Genomic DNA, 17,149 nt, shown 5'->3' on the forward strand with positions numbered 1-17,149 from the left:
AAAAGAGAAGGCATCTTGACATATTGAATATGAGGGATAAACATGGGGAAGAGGCAAGAATTGCAGAAAATGAATGAAGGAAGGGATTTAAAAGATCACCTAGTTCCACTCCCAATTTTACTGTTGAGAAACTAAAGGCCCAGAGAGGAGTCGTGATTTTACTGAGATCACACAGCAAATTAGCAAAAGAGCCAGAGGCCATCCAAATCAATGGGTAGGGACCTTGCCATTTTCACTACATTAACCTGACCTCAGAACTCTAAAGTCTTGGGCCTCTGATCAGGGAAACATCTCACAACAACTTGCTGAAAATGAGAATTCACCTTCATTTCTCCTCTCTCAGCCTCTCTTTGCTCCTATCCACCCACCACCATGCTCAACTTTAAAAAGAAGACTAAACAGTAAACATTTCTCTGCATGTTTTTTTTTCCTGTACCCACATTTTCGTTTCTTTTTTGACCTAACAGACCTACCTTCAGCAGTTTTTATGATGTAAACCCACTTTCTCCTTGTTGGGACGAATAGCATGTTAGAAGTACAGCTACATCTACCCACATGAATATATTTTAGATTATAATGTTTCGCAAAAAAAAAACTTGCATCATGATATCATTTTGTTTAAGTTTTAAAGTCTGCAAAACAATTCTTTGGAATGATTGTGAGTTCATGAATATGTAGTAAAAGCACATAACCACTGAATTCATGAAAGTTATTAACTATGTGGAGAGAGAAGGGGAATGAGATTGGAAAGAGATATCCAGGGGCCCCTAAATATGTTTGTGATGTTTTATTTCTTCAAAAAGTAAGAGAAAGAAAAAGATAAAGTTCTGAAGATAACATGGCATAATGCAAAAATTTGTTACAGCTAGATGGTGGGCTAACTATTCTAATATCTTCTATTATCAGTAGTTTTAAATGCTTTACAAGTCATTTAAAATTCAAAAGTGAAGCATCATTTACTATTATCAGCATTCACCCTCGATCTCCTGTTATTATACTGATGATTCACATTTATCAAAAAGGTTGGAAGGAAAGTTACAAGCACCAGTGATCAGCAGAGGTGAATGTATCTCTTCCACATCTTCTATTTAAGGGTGTAAATCTGCCAAATTTCTTCCAACAGGCATTGAAAATAAGGGTGAAGTGCTAGAAGTTTTTTGATCAACAAACTTTGACAAGGCTTTCTCTGTGATCCAAAGTGAGCAACTGTAGCTTATTAAATAATGGCAAGAAACAACTCATAGATACGGTGGGGAAGTCAGAGATGACAGCAACTGATCAGAACTTATCCTCTCACCATGTGCAGTCCCCCCGATTAGGGGACTTCTGTGAGCAGTTGAGAGCCATCCCAGGGAACAGATGCTGCAGGCAGAGTCCACATATAAGAATGCAGGTGCCTGGAGTAGTCAGAGTCAACGTTCATTATTGTGTCACTCCACGCAAACCAGTCTGGCAGCTCAGTGCTATCAAGAGTCTTCTCCTTTCCTGTGTCCCTTAGCCCTGAGGACTCACTGTTTTGGTGTCTGCTGTTAACTCCCACTTACACAGACACAAGGCAGAAGCACCCCAGGAAACATAAGTACAGACTTCTCCAGGCTAGTAAGGAATTAGGAGGAAGTGACGTAGGAGTGGCCCATATTAACTAAGGATAAAACAGCCTGTAGTTACTGAAGGGTTATCAAAAGCCAGACCTTGTACTAAGTCCATGAGAGGAATTATTCAATTTAATCCTCACGAAAGTTCCATGGGATAAATACCACCATTAGATACAGCTTACAGCCAGGAAAACTGAGGTTCAAAAAACATGAGGGACTTGCCCAAGGTCACACAACTATTAAGTTGCTCCAGGATGGGTCTCATACTTTGTTCTTTTTCTCTAGGATAAATAGGGGAATCTGGAATGGGAATATCCAGATCAACTGGACACGGACCTACAACACCAATATCAGCCTCGCTAGGAAAAGGCCCTGACACATACAGGGAATAATATGGGGGAATGGCATGAAAAGTCTCAAGGGAGATACATAGCAGGCTAACTCTTGGTGAAAAGGCGAATGCGGGGTGCCAGCCAGTAATCAATGGCAAAAAGAAGGTAAAAGAATAAAGTAATTGAATGATAGTGTTATTATAATTTTGAGCTTTTTCAATATTTTTGTTTGTTTGTTTTGAGCTGCGTAACTCTGTTCTACAGGAAATCTTTGGCTGAAGGACAGATGTCAACTAGAAGCAGAGCCGCTCTAGGTAGGGATGAGGGAACATGAGCAGAGCTCTCTGAGGCACCTCTACACAGCAGTTTACAACCCTAAAATTGTGTATATGACTAAATGGAGGCCCAGAGAGAGAGCGAGATATACTAGGGTCATCAAAATGGAATTAACAATGGTTAATTTTATTGTGCTCAACTAACTGCACCAGACTGTTTCACCATTTCACATGTAGACTTAATCACCACAGCTCTGAAGAAGACATAATCATGTCGTGAAAGCTACAGATAAGGAAACTGAAACACAGAGAAGTTAAATAAGTTGTCCAGGCAAGTAAAAGAACCAAGATCAAATCCAGACACTTTGGCCTCAAAGACCAAGTGAGTAGCCAAGATGACATCTGCCTAACCAGAGCTAGAGGAAGTCAGATCTAGAACCCTGATCTCCGACCAGTGGTCCTGCATGTCTCCCTCCACGCTGTTTCTGCTCTCATGGGGCACAATGACAATAGGACTTAGGGGGGAGGGACTGAAAAGTGTTTACATCTGAGAAATCTAGAGAAGTGAAATTGTTCATAGCTAAAGTTGTGCCTTTTGTGCCAAGGGCATCGTTTGGGGGGACACTCCCTGCTGTAGGTGCCAAGGTGCCTAGATCAAGACTTCAAGCACAGGAAGCAGAATATGGTTGTTTTGGGTTCACTTTAATGACCTCAAGTGCCTTCTACAAGCCCAGGTGATAAGACTAAAGAAGAAAGTTGACTGTCAGAGAGTAGAAAGCCCTCAGCTAGAGGATGCTCCTTAGCTCCTTCTCCCAGGAACCATGGTGGAGCTCCAGGAAGACACAGAGTTCTAACAAGGGTTAGGAATGATTCCTTGGAGCAATGTTCCCCTAACTCCCAAGCAAGCCTCCCCCCACCAATCTACCCCCTCATTTCCCCAAAGCCACCACTCACCCTGATAAACACCACACAAGAGAACACAGGGCCCTACCTTGATTCTCCTCTGAAAAAAAGCAAAAAGGTTGCTTCAGGGAGACCAACCAGCCTGGTTGGCCTGGAACTGACATATCCCAGCAAATTCCTCAGTCCCAGGCAAACCATAATGGCTGGTCACCCTAAGTCACTCTCTCATGAGTTGACAATTTCTTAGAGCAACAACTCTCCATTGCCTCAACTTGATGCACACACTCACACACGCACTCACACACAAATCACACTGTAATAGGTGGAGGCAGGAAACTGCCTGTTTTTCTCCAGTAACAGCAACCCTGACAAAAATAGGCTTGAATGACTAAGGCCAAGTTTATGACCACCCATAGACCACAGAGGAACTCACTGCCTGAACTTTCTTCCTGTCCTGGGGGATCTCGGGAAGAAAGGAAGGAAGGGCTTAGTCACACCCTGGGAGTGGCAGCCAGGAGCAGTGCTGCCCAGCTCCTGACAGAGCAAACTCAAAGCCTCTTTCTTCAGGAAAAAATAGATGCTTCCAGGCTTTGCTCCCTTTTTACAGAGCCAACATGACAAACACTTACCCAGGGAGGAAGGAGAGGCAGCCAGAAAGCACAATCATCTCCCCATCTTTGGGAGAAAAGTTTCTCCAACCCAGCAGGTCCCTGAGCCTCCACTGGACCATCCACTTTGGCCAAGCCACAGGCCAAGGGCCCCCTGGGAAACTCACCTGGGCCCCGGGTCAGACTCCGCTCCCTGGGGATGCAGAAGCAGCCACCCATGTGTGTACCATCCTACCCTGGCCGAGGCCCTTGGGAACACCGGCCAGAAGAGTGCTGCAAGAGACAGCCTCCCAACGGTGTCCCTCCTCCCGCCTCCTCCCTGGCACACGAGGGACCGAGGCCTGCTCAATGCACAATGCAGCCTTTGATATCCCGGCTACAGCAGGAGGCCCAGGGAGGGTGGGAGGGGCAGCCCAGCCCAGCCTGCAGGCCCACAGCTCCTGCACTGTCAGGCCTGGGGAACAGGGCTCCTCCCTGCCTCTCAGCAGATCGCTTCATGCCTATCAGCCTGCAGCACATTCCTCGCATTCTAGGATTGAGATACACAGTTTGGTTCTTGTGGGGGCAGCCAGGGCCGGGGAGGAGGGCAGAGAACATCCCAGAGATCAAGACTGCTCTTCTTGCTCCCTCCCTGACTGACTTGGCCCACACTGACTGACCTGCCACCCCTTTACAGTGATCTCCACCCAGTCTCTCTCTGCAAAGGCCTCCCTTGGCTCTCTGATAAAGTTGGAGCTGTGGGTGCAGCATTTCACTTCCACCTAGCAGCATCAATGAGCCAGCTGCTTACTGGGGAACACGCAAACCCCCAGCTGCTGGCGTGCAGGAAAAGAATCCAGGAGATCACCTGATGAAGCCCAGCATTTTACAGGTGAGGGGATGGAAAACCAAATACATCAAAGGATGGGGAGAGGTTGGTCAATAGGTAGAAGGTTAGAGTTACATAGGAGGAGTAAGTTCTAGTGTTCTATTGCACAGTAGGGGGACTATAGTTAATAATGTATTGTATATTTCAACATAGAAGAGAGGATTTTGAATGTTCTCACCACAAAAAAAAAAAATGATGTTTGAGATGATGGATATGCTAATTACCTTGATTTCTTCATTACACAATATATAGATATATTGAAACGTCACATTCTAGCCCACAAATGTGTAGAATTATTATGTGTCAATTAAAAATAAAACTAAAAAAAAAAAAATACAGCAAGTCTACAGGTATGCAAACAAAACTGGTCCCACAAGACTAACCTCTTTCCTGTTTCAGATAGGCAGTGGAGCAGGGGAATCCAGTTGACACTGGGGCTAAATTTCAGAACACCTCCCACGAGATCTTGCAAAGGAGATGGAGAAAATATGGCTGAATGCCAGCAAGGTTGGACGGAAGCATGACTGCTCTAACAACCAAGCTCAAAGAGCACTGCTCACCCAATGTTTCCTTCATGACTAGAGCAAAGTGGTGAAAGGACCCTGGTGAGAGGCCCAAAGAACAGGAGGTGTGAGCCAACAGAAGGTGGGGTCCTGCTGGGCCTATGTTGCAGGCTATTTGGAGGCTGAACTTGAGGTCAGTATCACCAGCATTTTAAGGACGGCAGTGGCCAGATCAAGTTTATATTCTGAGAGGAGCACTCGGGTGACCAGGTGAAGAATGGCCTAGGGGTCACTCCCACCAGAGATCAGGAGTATCCACCTCACACACCAGCCCCGCCCCAGAGGACAGGGTCTTTCTTCAGCCTGTCTCTGAAGTACCACTCCCGTCTCCATCCTGACTCATCCTGAGACACAGTTACTGAATGTTTACTGTGGGCCAGGCTCTCACTGTACATTATTCTATTCAAATCCCATAACAGCCCCATAATGTAGGCATCATTTCTACTTTGTAAGTGAGGAAATGGATAAAGAGGAGTGTATAACTTGTCCAACTCCCTCCCTTCTCCCACCATTTATGAATGTCAGAGTCAAGACTGAGCCAGGTCTAGTTGATTCCACAGCCCAGAAGGATCACGTTTCTGATACATGGGATACATTGTGGGTTCTCCCATGACTACTAGGACACACAGTGAGAAAGGCCTAGGAAGGACTGAAACATCTGGAGCCAGCTAACCATTTACACAAAGCCCAGGAGATGAGAGCTGGGGCGGAGAGTAGAGTGCAGGAGGGATGGGGTCTCTCTGATCACATTGCCACCGGGGAGGATGTTTTCTCTGTGCAGGTCTATTTAAAGTATCTACTTCCCATACGTTTCTCATGTGTTTCCCTTACTGAAGCACAGTGTTTTTGAATACGAATTAGAATGTTTTCTTGGGCCCACAATGAAAGGATAAGAGTTTCTTTAGAAAACAGCCACTTAAAACTGGGATGTACATGAAAATCAGGCAGTGACAAGAAGCCCATGCTCTAACTTACACACGCTGACAGATGCGCAGACTTATCATTGCTCCTTGGCTGGTCTGCACACCACTCTTACACAGGTACAACAACAATCAGACTATAAATGATCAAAACCAACTATTGAAAGGATCCCAGGCCATCTGTCAGAGATTACACCCTAGGCAGTTGGCTAACACACACATTGCGGCAGGTCTTAAATGAATAGTCCATTCTGGATAAAGTCATTGCTTCCCTTGAGATGCAAGAAACTGTGCTGTTCTGCTCCTGGGTAGCCTGATGAATTGATTAGAGCAAAGAGATTTCCAGCAGGAGCAAAGGCCCTGAAGCAGGAACTTGCTTAGCATGTTAAAGGAAGTATGGTTGAAGGCTAGTGAGGTAGGCGAGGGCACAGAGATGAAGTCAGAGAAAGCAGCAGGAGACCAAACAGTGTAGGGCCTTAGAGGTCATCTAAGGACTTCAGCTTTTACTCTGAATGAGGTAAGAGCCAATGGAGGACACTAAAAAGAAGAGTAATATGCATGACTTACGGTTTTAAAGGGTCAGCCTGGCTTATAGGCTATAGATGGAACTCCAGATATGCAGCAATTGTAACATCCAGCAGAGAGATGATAATGTCTTGAACCAAAGTGCTATTGGTAGAGGTGATGAAAAGGGTTTAGATATTAGACATATTTTGAAATAAGGGTGTATTAGTCAAGGTACTCCAGAGAAACAGGACCAATAAAGGTTGATAAAGATAAAGAGAAAAAAAAAAATTAACGAATTGGCTCATGTGAGGGTTGGCAAATCTGAAATCCATAGGGCAGGCCAGCAGGCTGGAGACTCAAGTAAGAGTTGCTATTGCAGTCTTTAGTCCAAATTCCACAGAGCAGCAGACTAGAGACCCACACAAGTTTCCCATGTTGCAGTCAAGAATTCTTGATAAGAATTTCTTCTTTTTCAGGAAACTTCAGTCTTCAGTCTTAAGGCCTTCAACTGATTGGAAGGCCCCCAGTCAGCTGGTGGGGAAGACCCATGCACATTATAGAGGGTAATCTGCTTTGTTCACTGTCTACTGATGTCAATGTTAATTATCTTTAAAAAAAAATACCTTCAATATCTATTTTGTTCTTTGGTCAAACAACTGGGCACCATGACCTAGCCAAGAGAACACATGAAATTAACCATCACAGAGACCCATGAGGATGTGTTGATATATTGAATGTATGAGAGGAAAAAAAATCTACTTTTGAGTAGTTCTGAGTTTTTTTACCTGAACAACTGAAATAATTTAATATTTATTGAAATGTTAAATGCTAGAAGAAAAGAAGCTTTGTGAATGGAAACCAGGAGTTTGGTTTTGTATATGTAATATTTAATAGTCCTTTAGTATATCCAAGCAGATGTAGACAAAGCAATCTGGAGTTCATGGAGAAGTTAAAAGCTGAAGGTAAGTATTTGGGAGTTGTCACTGTGTAGAGGGTATGTAAAGTTAGAAGACCAAATAAGATCTCTTAAGGTTGAAAGTGGAGGATAGAATACAGAGGATATATAAAGAATGAGCCCTACAAGCACATTAATTTTTATATGAATAAGAAAGGAGTAGAAACCAGCAAAAGCGATAGAGAAAGAGTGGCCAGTGAGAGGATATGCACCAAGAGCATAAGATGGTACAGAATTCAAGTGAAGAAAGTGTTTCAAGAGCAGAAGGTGATTAACTATGTCAAATGCTGCTAATAAGTAAGATGTGCACAGAGAATTTACCACTGGACATCTTGGTGGAGCAGTGGAGATAAAAGCTAGATTGGGAAAGCTTCAAGAGTATATGGTAAAAAAAAAAAAAAAAAAGAAGTGGCGCTCCAACCCACCTTCAACTCACCACCATCACCATCATTGCCATCATTATGGAATACCTGTTGTTCCCTTAATATTTGTTTGGTGTTCAGGGGTTACAAGCTCATATGCCTACAAGAGCCACACAGCTGATAGAAATGAGTGAACTGGCCAGGAGATAAGTGGCAGCTGATCCCACTGTAATTGCCTAATGGATTCTTTCTGCCTGCTGCACAGACAAAACCAGTTCACTGAGACTGGTATTGCAGCAAAGAAAACCTTTCATTAATGTGAGGCCAGCCATGCAGAACAACCAGGGTTATCACTCCAGTCAACCTCCCTGAAGACTCAGAGTTTAGGGTTTTTCAAGGATAGTTTGGTGGGCAGGTGGGGAGGGGTGGGTGCTGCTGATTGGTTGGGGGTGCAATCATAGGAATGTGGAAAATAGCCTTCAGGCACTGAGTTTGTTTCTAGATGGGAAACACAGGACAGGTGAAGTCATGAGTCATGAGTCTGGGTGGGCTCAGTCAGTTGCCAGAATGTAAAAGTCTGAAAGACATCTCAAAAGACCAATTTTAGGTTCTACAATAGTGGTGTTACCTACAGAAGCAATTGGCGAAGTCACAAATCTTGTGACCTCTGACCACATGACTCCTGAACAATAAGGGATTATAGAAACTATATCTACATTTTAGCAGAATTCAGGTCCCTCCCATAATCTTAATCTTATGGCTTTTCATTAGTCTTACAAAGGCAGTTTCAGCCCCCAAACAACAAGGGAATTCACTTTAGGGAGGGACTGTTATCATCCTTGCTTCAAAGTTAAACTACAAACTAAATTCCTCCCATGGTTAGCTTGGCCTACACCTAGGGATGAGCAAAGACAGCCAGCCTGTGAGGCTAGAAGCAAGATGAAATCAGTCACATTAAACTTCTCTCACTGTCATAATCTTTGCAAAAGCAGTTTCATTGGCGTCAAGGTTGGGGCAACAACAGGGAGAGGTGTACCTGTGGGGCATGGAGGGCACTGCTCTGTCTAAGAAGAAGCCCCTGCTAGGCTTTGGGCAATGAGGAACATGGTGCAAGACAGGCCTGTGTAACCAGACCTTCTCATTTGTCATGGAAACCAAAAATCCAGATTTGTAAGTGAAGCTTCCTAACGTTTAAATGTTTATAAGATATAGGAGGCCAAGGCAGGAGAATTACTTGAGGCTAGGAATCCAAGACCAGCCTGGGCAACATATAGATACTCTATCTCTAAGAAAATGCTAAAAATAAATAAATAAATATTTATAAATTATTTCAAAAAACCTTTCAAAGCACTATGTGGGCCAATACCTCAGGACAGACAAACTTGCCTGCAGACCAAATCCAACCCAAGAGCCACCCACCAGTTTGCCATTTCAGACACAAAATTGAACTTTTTTCTTAGAAAAAAATGTAATCTAGTTGGAGCAATCATAACTTAGGTACTATAATTCCAGGGAAAAACTGAAAAGATCCCATTATCAGTTGAATTGTGTCCCCCTGAAAAAGATAGGTTGAAGTCCTCACCCTCTGAATCTGACTTTATTCAGAAATAGGCTTGTTGTAGATATAATTATTTAAGACGAGGTTACACTAGAGTACGGTAGGTTCCTAATCCAATATGATCTTATAAAAATATCCTTATAAAAAAACAACCTGTGGGCCAGGCGTGGTAGCTCACACCTGTAATCCCAGCACTTTGGGAGGCCAAGGCAGGCGGATCACAAGGTCAGGGGATCGAGACCATCCTGGCTAACATGGCGAAACCCCGTCTCTACTAAAAATACAAAAAAAATTAGCCGGGCGTGGTCGCCTATAGTTCCAGCTATGCGGGAGGCTGAGGCAGGAGAATGGCGTGAACCCGGGAGGCAGAGCTTGCAGTGAGCCGAGATTGCGCCACTGCACTCCAGCCTGAGTGACAGAGCAAGACTCCGTTTCAAAAAAAAAAAAAAAAAAAAAACTGTGAATAGACAAGGACACACAAGGAGCGCTCCACGAGACAATGAAGGTAGAGATTGGAGTTACGTAGCCACAAACCAAAGAATACCAAGCATTGCCTGCAAACCACCAGAAACTAGAAAAAGACAAGGAAAGATTCCCCCTACAGGTTTCAGAGGGAGTACAGCCACGCTGACGCCTTGATTTTGGACTTCTAGTTTCCAGAACTATAAGACAATCCATTTCTATTGTTTCAACCCAGTTTGTGGTTCTTTGTTAGAGTAGTCCTAGGAAACTAATACAGATCCCATAAGAGATAAGAATATGTCATTTTTCAACAAATTGTTCAGTGAACAAATATTTATTGAGCACCTTCTACACCTAGGCATTTATCTAAGTCTAGAGGATAATCAGCAAGGAAAAAAGACAACATATCGCCCTCATGTAGCTTTCACATTCTAGTGAAAGGAGAAAGGAAAGAAACATAATAAATAAGTAAATTATACGTGTGTTAGATGGTGGAAAGTGTTATGAAAAAAAAAGGGTCTGCCACAGTAGAGGGGCTGCAGTTTTCAGAAGGGCAGAGAGACAGAAGTCATCACTGAGAAAATGACAACTAAGCAAAGACCAAAAGGACATGAGGGAAGGATCCAGGGGCAGCCAGGGGAAGAGCATGCCAGGAAAAGGGAAGAGCTAGTGCAAAGGCCCTGGGGCAGAAGGGTGCCCAGCATGATAGAGGAAGGGCAGAAGAGAGTGTGATTTGAACATGGTGAGAAAGAGGTAGGAAGCAGACACATTCAAGGTCATAATTAAAGAAAGAATGAAGAAAGAGCTTCATTACAAAAGTGTAGGCAGGCTTAAGGCAAACCAGCAAGTATGATGACGCACTCCAGGGCTAGAAATAAAAAGAAGCCATAACATCCTTAGGCCTGAAGGCACAAAAGGAGAGGTAGCTAGTGGAATCTGGCAAGAGCTGGCTGCAGCCAGGGCCCAGGGCCAGGGGCTGTGTCTTTGATAGAGGAACATAGCTATGGCCTAGCCAAGGTCATGAATGGAAAGGGGCCAGCAGAATAAATACTCCATCTTCTCACTTTCCATCTTCCCATGACTGAATATAACTGGAAGCCAAAGATTAAGAGAGTTTTGTGGAGGATGCCCGTAGAGGCCAGCCTCCTGGGGGCACAGCACAGGGTAGAGAAGAGTGCGGAGTGGGTTCCAAAGGATGACTGAAGATTGGGCAGCACAGGGAGATTAGCAGGAGATGAAGTCAGAGAGGTAACAGGGGCCTGGGTATGTAGAGCTTGCTAGATCATTTTAAGGATGGTGGCTTTCATCTGAGTGAAATGGCAACCATTGGAGAATTTTCGGTGGAAGAGTGATATGACTTATGATTTGAAAGAATCACTCCAGCTGCTGTGTTGAAAATAGACAGGGTGGAAAAGGACAAGAGTGAAGCAAGGAGACTGGTAAGAGGCTATTGCAGTAATGCAAGCAAAAGTGTGGCTGGACCAGGGGGTTGGCCTAAAGGAAAACAAAACTGAGGCAAACTTAATATAAGTAGAGTTTATTTGAGCCAAGTTTGAGGACTGCAACCCAGAATTACAGATTCAAGTTGCCTTGAATATGAGCTTGGATTAGCCACAATTACAGGTGGGTTTTTAAAGGAAAAGAAGCAGCAGTTCCTAAGTTATTTACCAATAATTTACATTAAAATAACATAAGCTATTGATTGGCTACACATTGTTATTAACTTCCAGGAAAATGAAGATTATGAGTGAGGCAGCTAGTCAGGAGCAAAATGCCTTTAATAATGGACCCACGGTATGGGTGCAGGAGACATTACTGAAGTCCCATATTCAGGTCTCTGAGCCTGATAAATTTTGCATATCTCGCACAGCTCAGATTGTTCTGAGCTATTTTTCTTTTCTTAAAAATAATGTTAAACTAAATTTGGCCTAAGGACGCCTCCATATTTGATTTCTTATGGTACAAACTATAACCTAATTTAGTACATAAACTAACTGAAACTAACTTGGGTGTATACTTTTGTAACAAAACTGAGCCTCAGCCAATCACAGCAGCAGAGCTTCAGTCAATTAAAGGTGGCCAACTGATCAAACCATGATCAAATAAGGCAAATACTGAGCTGTAACCAATCAAGCAGCCTCTGTACCTCACTTCTGTTTTCTGTCCGTAAATGCTGCCTGCTCAAGTTGCAGCCTAGAGCTCTCTGAAACTGTTCCTGTTCTGGTGGGGGTGCGGCAAGGGTGGGGGTGCCCAATTTGTGAATCATTCTTTGCTCAATTAAATGCTCTTAAGTTTAATTTTTCTAAAGTTTTTTCTTTTAACAGTAGAAGCAGTGGAGGTGATGAGAAGTGGTGAGATTCTGGTTTATTTTGTAGGTTGAGGCAGAATTAACTGTTGCATGAGATGTGGGGTATGAGAGAAGGCCTGAGCACCTAGAAGGATTGGGGGTGCCATGAACTGACAGAGGTTGTGTAATAGTGTGATATAATAAGAAATACATGGCGGGCATGGTGGCTTATGCCTGTAATCCCAGCACCTTGGCCACCAATGCAGGACCATTGCTTGAGTTCAGGAGTTCGAAACCAACCTGGACAATATAGTGAGACCTCATCTCAAAAAAAAAAAAAAAAGAAGAGGAAATACATATTTGGTCTCTGCCCCTGGTTCTTGAGACAGACCTCCTAAAACTTTTATGATTTCCTAAGTGACAAGATCACCTGATGCAGAGCTCCTAAATCCCTTGGAATTTCCTGGAGGACAGGAGCATCTTTTGTTCTAAAGGTCACTCTTGGTGGACTCCTCAATAGCCTCATAATGGGGGCTGGTAGCCAGGGGAATCAACCATGTGATTACATTAGAACTTTCAAATCCCACTGACCTGACCTCTGGGGAAGAGAGGGGGTGCTAAAGATGAGCTAATCACCAATGGTCAATGATTTAATCAGTCATGCTACATAATGAAGCCTCTATAAAACCCCAAAAGGACAGTGTTCAGAGAGCTTCCTGGTTGATGAATCAGTAGAGGTGCTGGGAGGGTGGCACACCTGGAGAGGGCATGGCACTCTGTACCCCTTCCCACATACCTTACATTATGCCTCTGTTCCATTTGGCATTCATCCACATCCTCTGTAATGTCCTTTATAATAAATGGGTAAATGTAAGTCAAGTGTTAGTCTGAGTTCTGTGAGATGCTCTAACAAATTAATCAAACACAAAGAAAGGATCATGGGAACCCTTGATTCATAGCTAGCTGGTCAGAAGTACAGATCACAACCAGGGACTTGTGACTGACACCTGAAGTGGAGGGCAATTTTGTGGGACTGGGCTCTTAAACTGTGGGATCTGACACTATCTTCAGGTAGATGGTGTCATAACTGAACTGAATTATAGGACACCTGGTTGGTGTCTGCTGGAGAATTGCTTGGTATGTGAGGAAAAAAACAGACACATTTTGGTGAGAAGCAATAAAATACTCTATATGCTGTGTTGAGTGTTGTATCATGTGTCCCAGTAGGAATAACAGCTTGTTTTTCCTATTGTTACAGTTGGCACTGGATCTATCTCATATGGGGGTCAGGAGGAGGCCTGCCAGGAGAGCAGGCTTGGCTGAGTGGGTAGGTGAGGTGGAACTGTTCACAAGTCTGGTATTTAGGGGAAAGGTCTCTATGGAAAATACAAACTTGGGAATCATCAGTATATAGATATATATTCAATATGAAAATGAAGTTAGCACTTCCCAACGGGAAAAACAAAGTTTTTTGGAGGAGGTGGCATGTGATTGGGGACCTTGAAGGATGAGATTTTCATAGTCAGAAATAGGTGGGAAGACAATCCCAGATTAAGAAAGAGCCATTATCAATGCTAGGATTCGTATTGAGGCTAGTTTAGGGAACACTTTTTCAGTTTGAATGAGCAGAGGACTGATTTTGGAGGGAGCCAGTGGCAGAAATATGAGAAGAATATTAGCCTTGTAACTTGCTGTACACTCATGCATCTATCTACGAATTCATCAGACACCACTGGTTACCTTAAAAGCTGTGTTTGTTGTGGACATTAACAACAACAATCATAAATGCATATTGAGCCCTTATCATGTGCTCATGTGAAAATTCCTCACTTAATGTTCACCCCCAACTAAAAATAAGGAAAGTAAGAGTGTGAGTGATTTTCTCCAGTTCTGTCTGCCGGCCAGATTAGAACCAAGGCAGTGTGACCACAGAGCTTTTGCCTTACCACTCAGCTCTACTTCTTTGTCAGAAACACCAAAGCAGGCATCTGTAGTGGTGGGGCCTGGCAGCCACCAGAAATATAGGCTACTAAGTCTTGGGCAAGGATTTCTCCTGACTTTCTTCTATATGAGATGTGAAACATGCCCTCTCCAGGGGTCAGCTGAGGAACCAGCAGTGGTAGCTCAGGAAAGAAGGTAGGGCTGCTGACCAGGGCTTAGGTCACCAAGCTGCTGACTCTGACTCACCCGGGAAAGCTGACTGGCTTTTAAAGCATCTGCTCCCCATTTTGTGTCTCCTATGGGCAAACCTGAGGTCAAGGGCAGAAAAACCAAAGCATCACCCTGGAAGGTTAGCACTGAAAGTGCCCTTGAACAGTAATGTGTCTATTCCTCTACTCCTTATCTCCTCCAAACCCACTTAAGACCATAGAGGCTATGTTCCTTGTCCTACATTGTCTTGGAAGGTTTGTGACAAATCCTATACTAGAACTCAAATATGAGGACTTTCATGTTCAGTGTGCTTCCACAAAAGATGCTAACATGAATTAGTTCCTGGTTTGAAAGAAATAGTATCAACAACAAAAAGGACGTCCACTCAGAGACCCCATCCGAAGGTCACCAACATCAAAGACCAAAGGTAGATAAATTCACGAAGATGGGGAGAAACCAGCGCAAAAAGGCTGAAAATTCCAAAAACCAGGATGCCTCTTCTCCTCCAAAGGTTCACAACTCCTCATCAGCAAGGGAACAAAACTGGACGGAGAATGAATTTGACGAATTGACAGAAGTAGGCTTCAGAAGGTGGGTAATAACAAACTCCTCCAAGCTAAAGGAGCATGCTCTAACCCAATGCAAGGAAGCTAGGAACCTTGAAAAAAGGTTAGACAAAATGCTAACTAGAATAACCAATTTAGAGAAGAATATAAATGACCTGATGCAGCTGAAAAACACATGAATTAGTTCCTGTTTTAAAATTAGGTTTCTTAGTGAGCAGGCTGGAATAGAATCAAGTGTGTGTGTGTGTGTGTGTGTGTGCATGCATGTGTGTGTGTGTGTGTGTGTGTATCTGTGTATGCATGTGTGTGTGTGTGTGTGTGTGTGTGTGTATCTGTGTGTGTGCCAAGTTCATGATACAAGCCCAGGACTGACACTCCCTACCACTCCCAGGGAAAGGAATTTCTCCTCAGTTCAGCTTGTCTTTCAGGAAAATTTAGATTTTAAGCATCTGACCCAGTAAATGGGACAGGAAAGAGGAGCCCTGTCATCCAGTGAGTCCTGCTCAGTTATCTTTCCTGGAGAAACACTCACACCTGTGTAGCAAGAAGCCCGTGCAAGGAAGCCTACAGCAGCATCACAAGAAATAGTGAGGAGTGGAAGGAACTCAAATGCCCATCAATACAGGAGTGATTATCCAGCAGTTAAAATGAATGAAGTGGGTCTTCATAGAGTCAAGGAAAGATCCCTAAGACATTATTACACAAGGAAGAAGGAGAAGAAAAGAAAGTTGGCAATACAATGCATACAATATGATCCCATTTGTGAAAAAGAAAAAACATCCCAACCATATGCGTGTATGTAGAAAGTAGATCCTCTTGCCTGATGATTTCAGTGGATTTAATTCCACAATTGTGCACTGAGTGCCCTCTTTGTGCTGGCCTTGTAATCCATAAGGAAATCATCTAGCAGGGAGCAGTGTAGGCAACATCCCTGCCCTCTAATAGCTGGATAAGGGAGGGGTAAATCATGCCTGAGCCAGGAGAGCATACCTGAGTTCCCAGAGCCTTAACCAACCCCATACCTCACCCCTCAGAATCACAGCGTCAGCCCAGGAGAGTAGCCACAATCCCAGCATTCAAGCCCATGTGTCACCAAGCCCCTTGGGGATCCAGAGACGGTCTCACCAGAGCAGCTGCACCTCTGGTGCTTGAACGGATGTGGTGCCCTACCCCCTAGGGAAACAGAGTCTTGGCTGTTCTATTTCACCCTACCCTTTGGGCTGAGCAACTGCAGAGCTCCATCTTCTTGGATCTGAACCAGCCCTCTGGAGTCTGAGCTGCTGAGGTGTTGCACCTCCCCAAGGTGTTGAGCTATCATTGCACTGCTCCCCACCTCCTAGAGCCCAAGCCACAACTGTGCACCTCCATTCTAGGAATTCTCTGCCACTGCACCTGGACTTACACACCCTGGGCCACCGTTGTGTTCCACCTCTGCAGAGTCCAGAGTCACCATGATGTACTACCTCCTCTCCTGATGCCTGAGTTGCCACTGTACCCTATTGGCTCTAGACTCAAGTTTCTGGAACACTCCTTCCCCCCCAGAGCCATACCAGTGCTGCGCCCTGACCCCCAGCATCAGAGTCACAGCTACACACCTGACCCCTGGGCCCAAGCTACTGGGGAGTGCCTCAGAGTAACAGTCCTCTGTTTAGTGCGAGGGCTTCATCCACTTGTCACAGAGAGTGAACACCCACCTTTCAGGTTCTACAATAGTACAATAAGACATTGAAGCCAGGACCCAAACTCCACAGCTACTCCAAGCAGCTGTATTCTGGAACACAGAACCACTGTGGCTGCCTGTGGCCTGTGTCAGACCCAACACCAAGAGGGATCCCCTCAGCTACTTCTTCCCACTGTGGGGAAAAAAAAACAAGAGGACTCCCCCAAAGACTTTTCCACTGAGAGCTCTAACAACCGACCCTGCCACCACTGCTGCTACAAACTCTTGTAGCCTTAGCCACTGATTCAGCTGCAGTTATCAATGATGTCAATCACAACTGAAAAAAACCTCATGGAGACTGCTCTACTGCACCCACCTGGAACCAGAGCCAACACACGACCAACCTAGGACTCATATGCCAGTGAAAATCTTTCCCTATGAAAGGTACTCTAAAATGGGAGATGACTATTTCATCAGAGGCACAGACATCAACACAGGGACACAAGAAGCATGGAAAAGTAAGAAAATATGACACTATCAAAGGAATGTAATTCTCCAGTAACCGACCTTAAAGAAA

General features: G+C 44.2%; 1 protein-coding gene and 1 long non-coding RNA gene across 5 annotated transcripts in view; one reads left to right on the forward strand and one right to left on the reverse strand.

Moving 5' to 3' along the window:
* Positions 1–17,149, reverse strand: part of SH3TC2 (SH3 domain and tetratricopeptide repeats 2) — a 115,022-nt gene that overhangs the window by 65,398 nt on the left and 32,475 nt on the right. For 2 of the 4 annotated variants that reach the window (XM_063724311.1, XM_063724313.1), the window contains exon 1: positions 3,881–4,123. The exons of 1 other annotated variant lie outside the window; for it this stretch is intronic. In XM_063724311.1, coding sequence (XP_063580381.1) covers positions 3,881–3,932 — 52 coding nt within the window. In that variant the 5' untranslated portion in view covers positions 3,933–4,123. Of the gene's footprint in view, positions 1–3,880; positions 4,185–17,149 lie in introns of those variants that run through there. One more of the 4 variants, XM_024247521.3, reaches the window with a different exon arrangement.
* On the forward strand, positions 4,251–8,225 carry LOC134761440 (uncharacterized). The gene is made up of 3 exons (XR_010140051.1): positions 4,251–4,584; positions 4,981–5,277; positions 7,048–8,225. It is a non-coding gene; the product is annotated as an uncharacterized LOC134761440 (long non-coding RNA).

This window comes from Pongo abelii, chromosome 4 (assembly GCF_028885655.2).
Source record: "Pongo abelii isolate AG06213 chromosome 4, NHGRI_mPonAbe1-v2.0_pri, whole genome shotgun sequence".
In the NCBI taxonomy this organism is placed as follows: Eukaryota; Metazoa; Chordata; class Mammalia; order Primates; family Hominidae; genus Pongo; species Pongo abelii.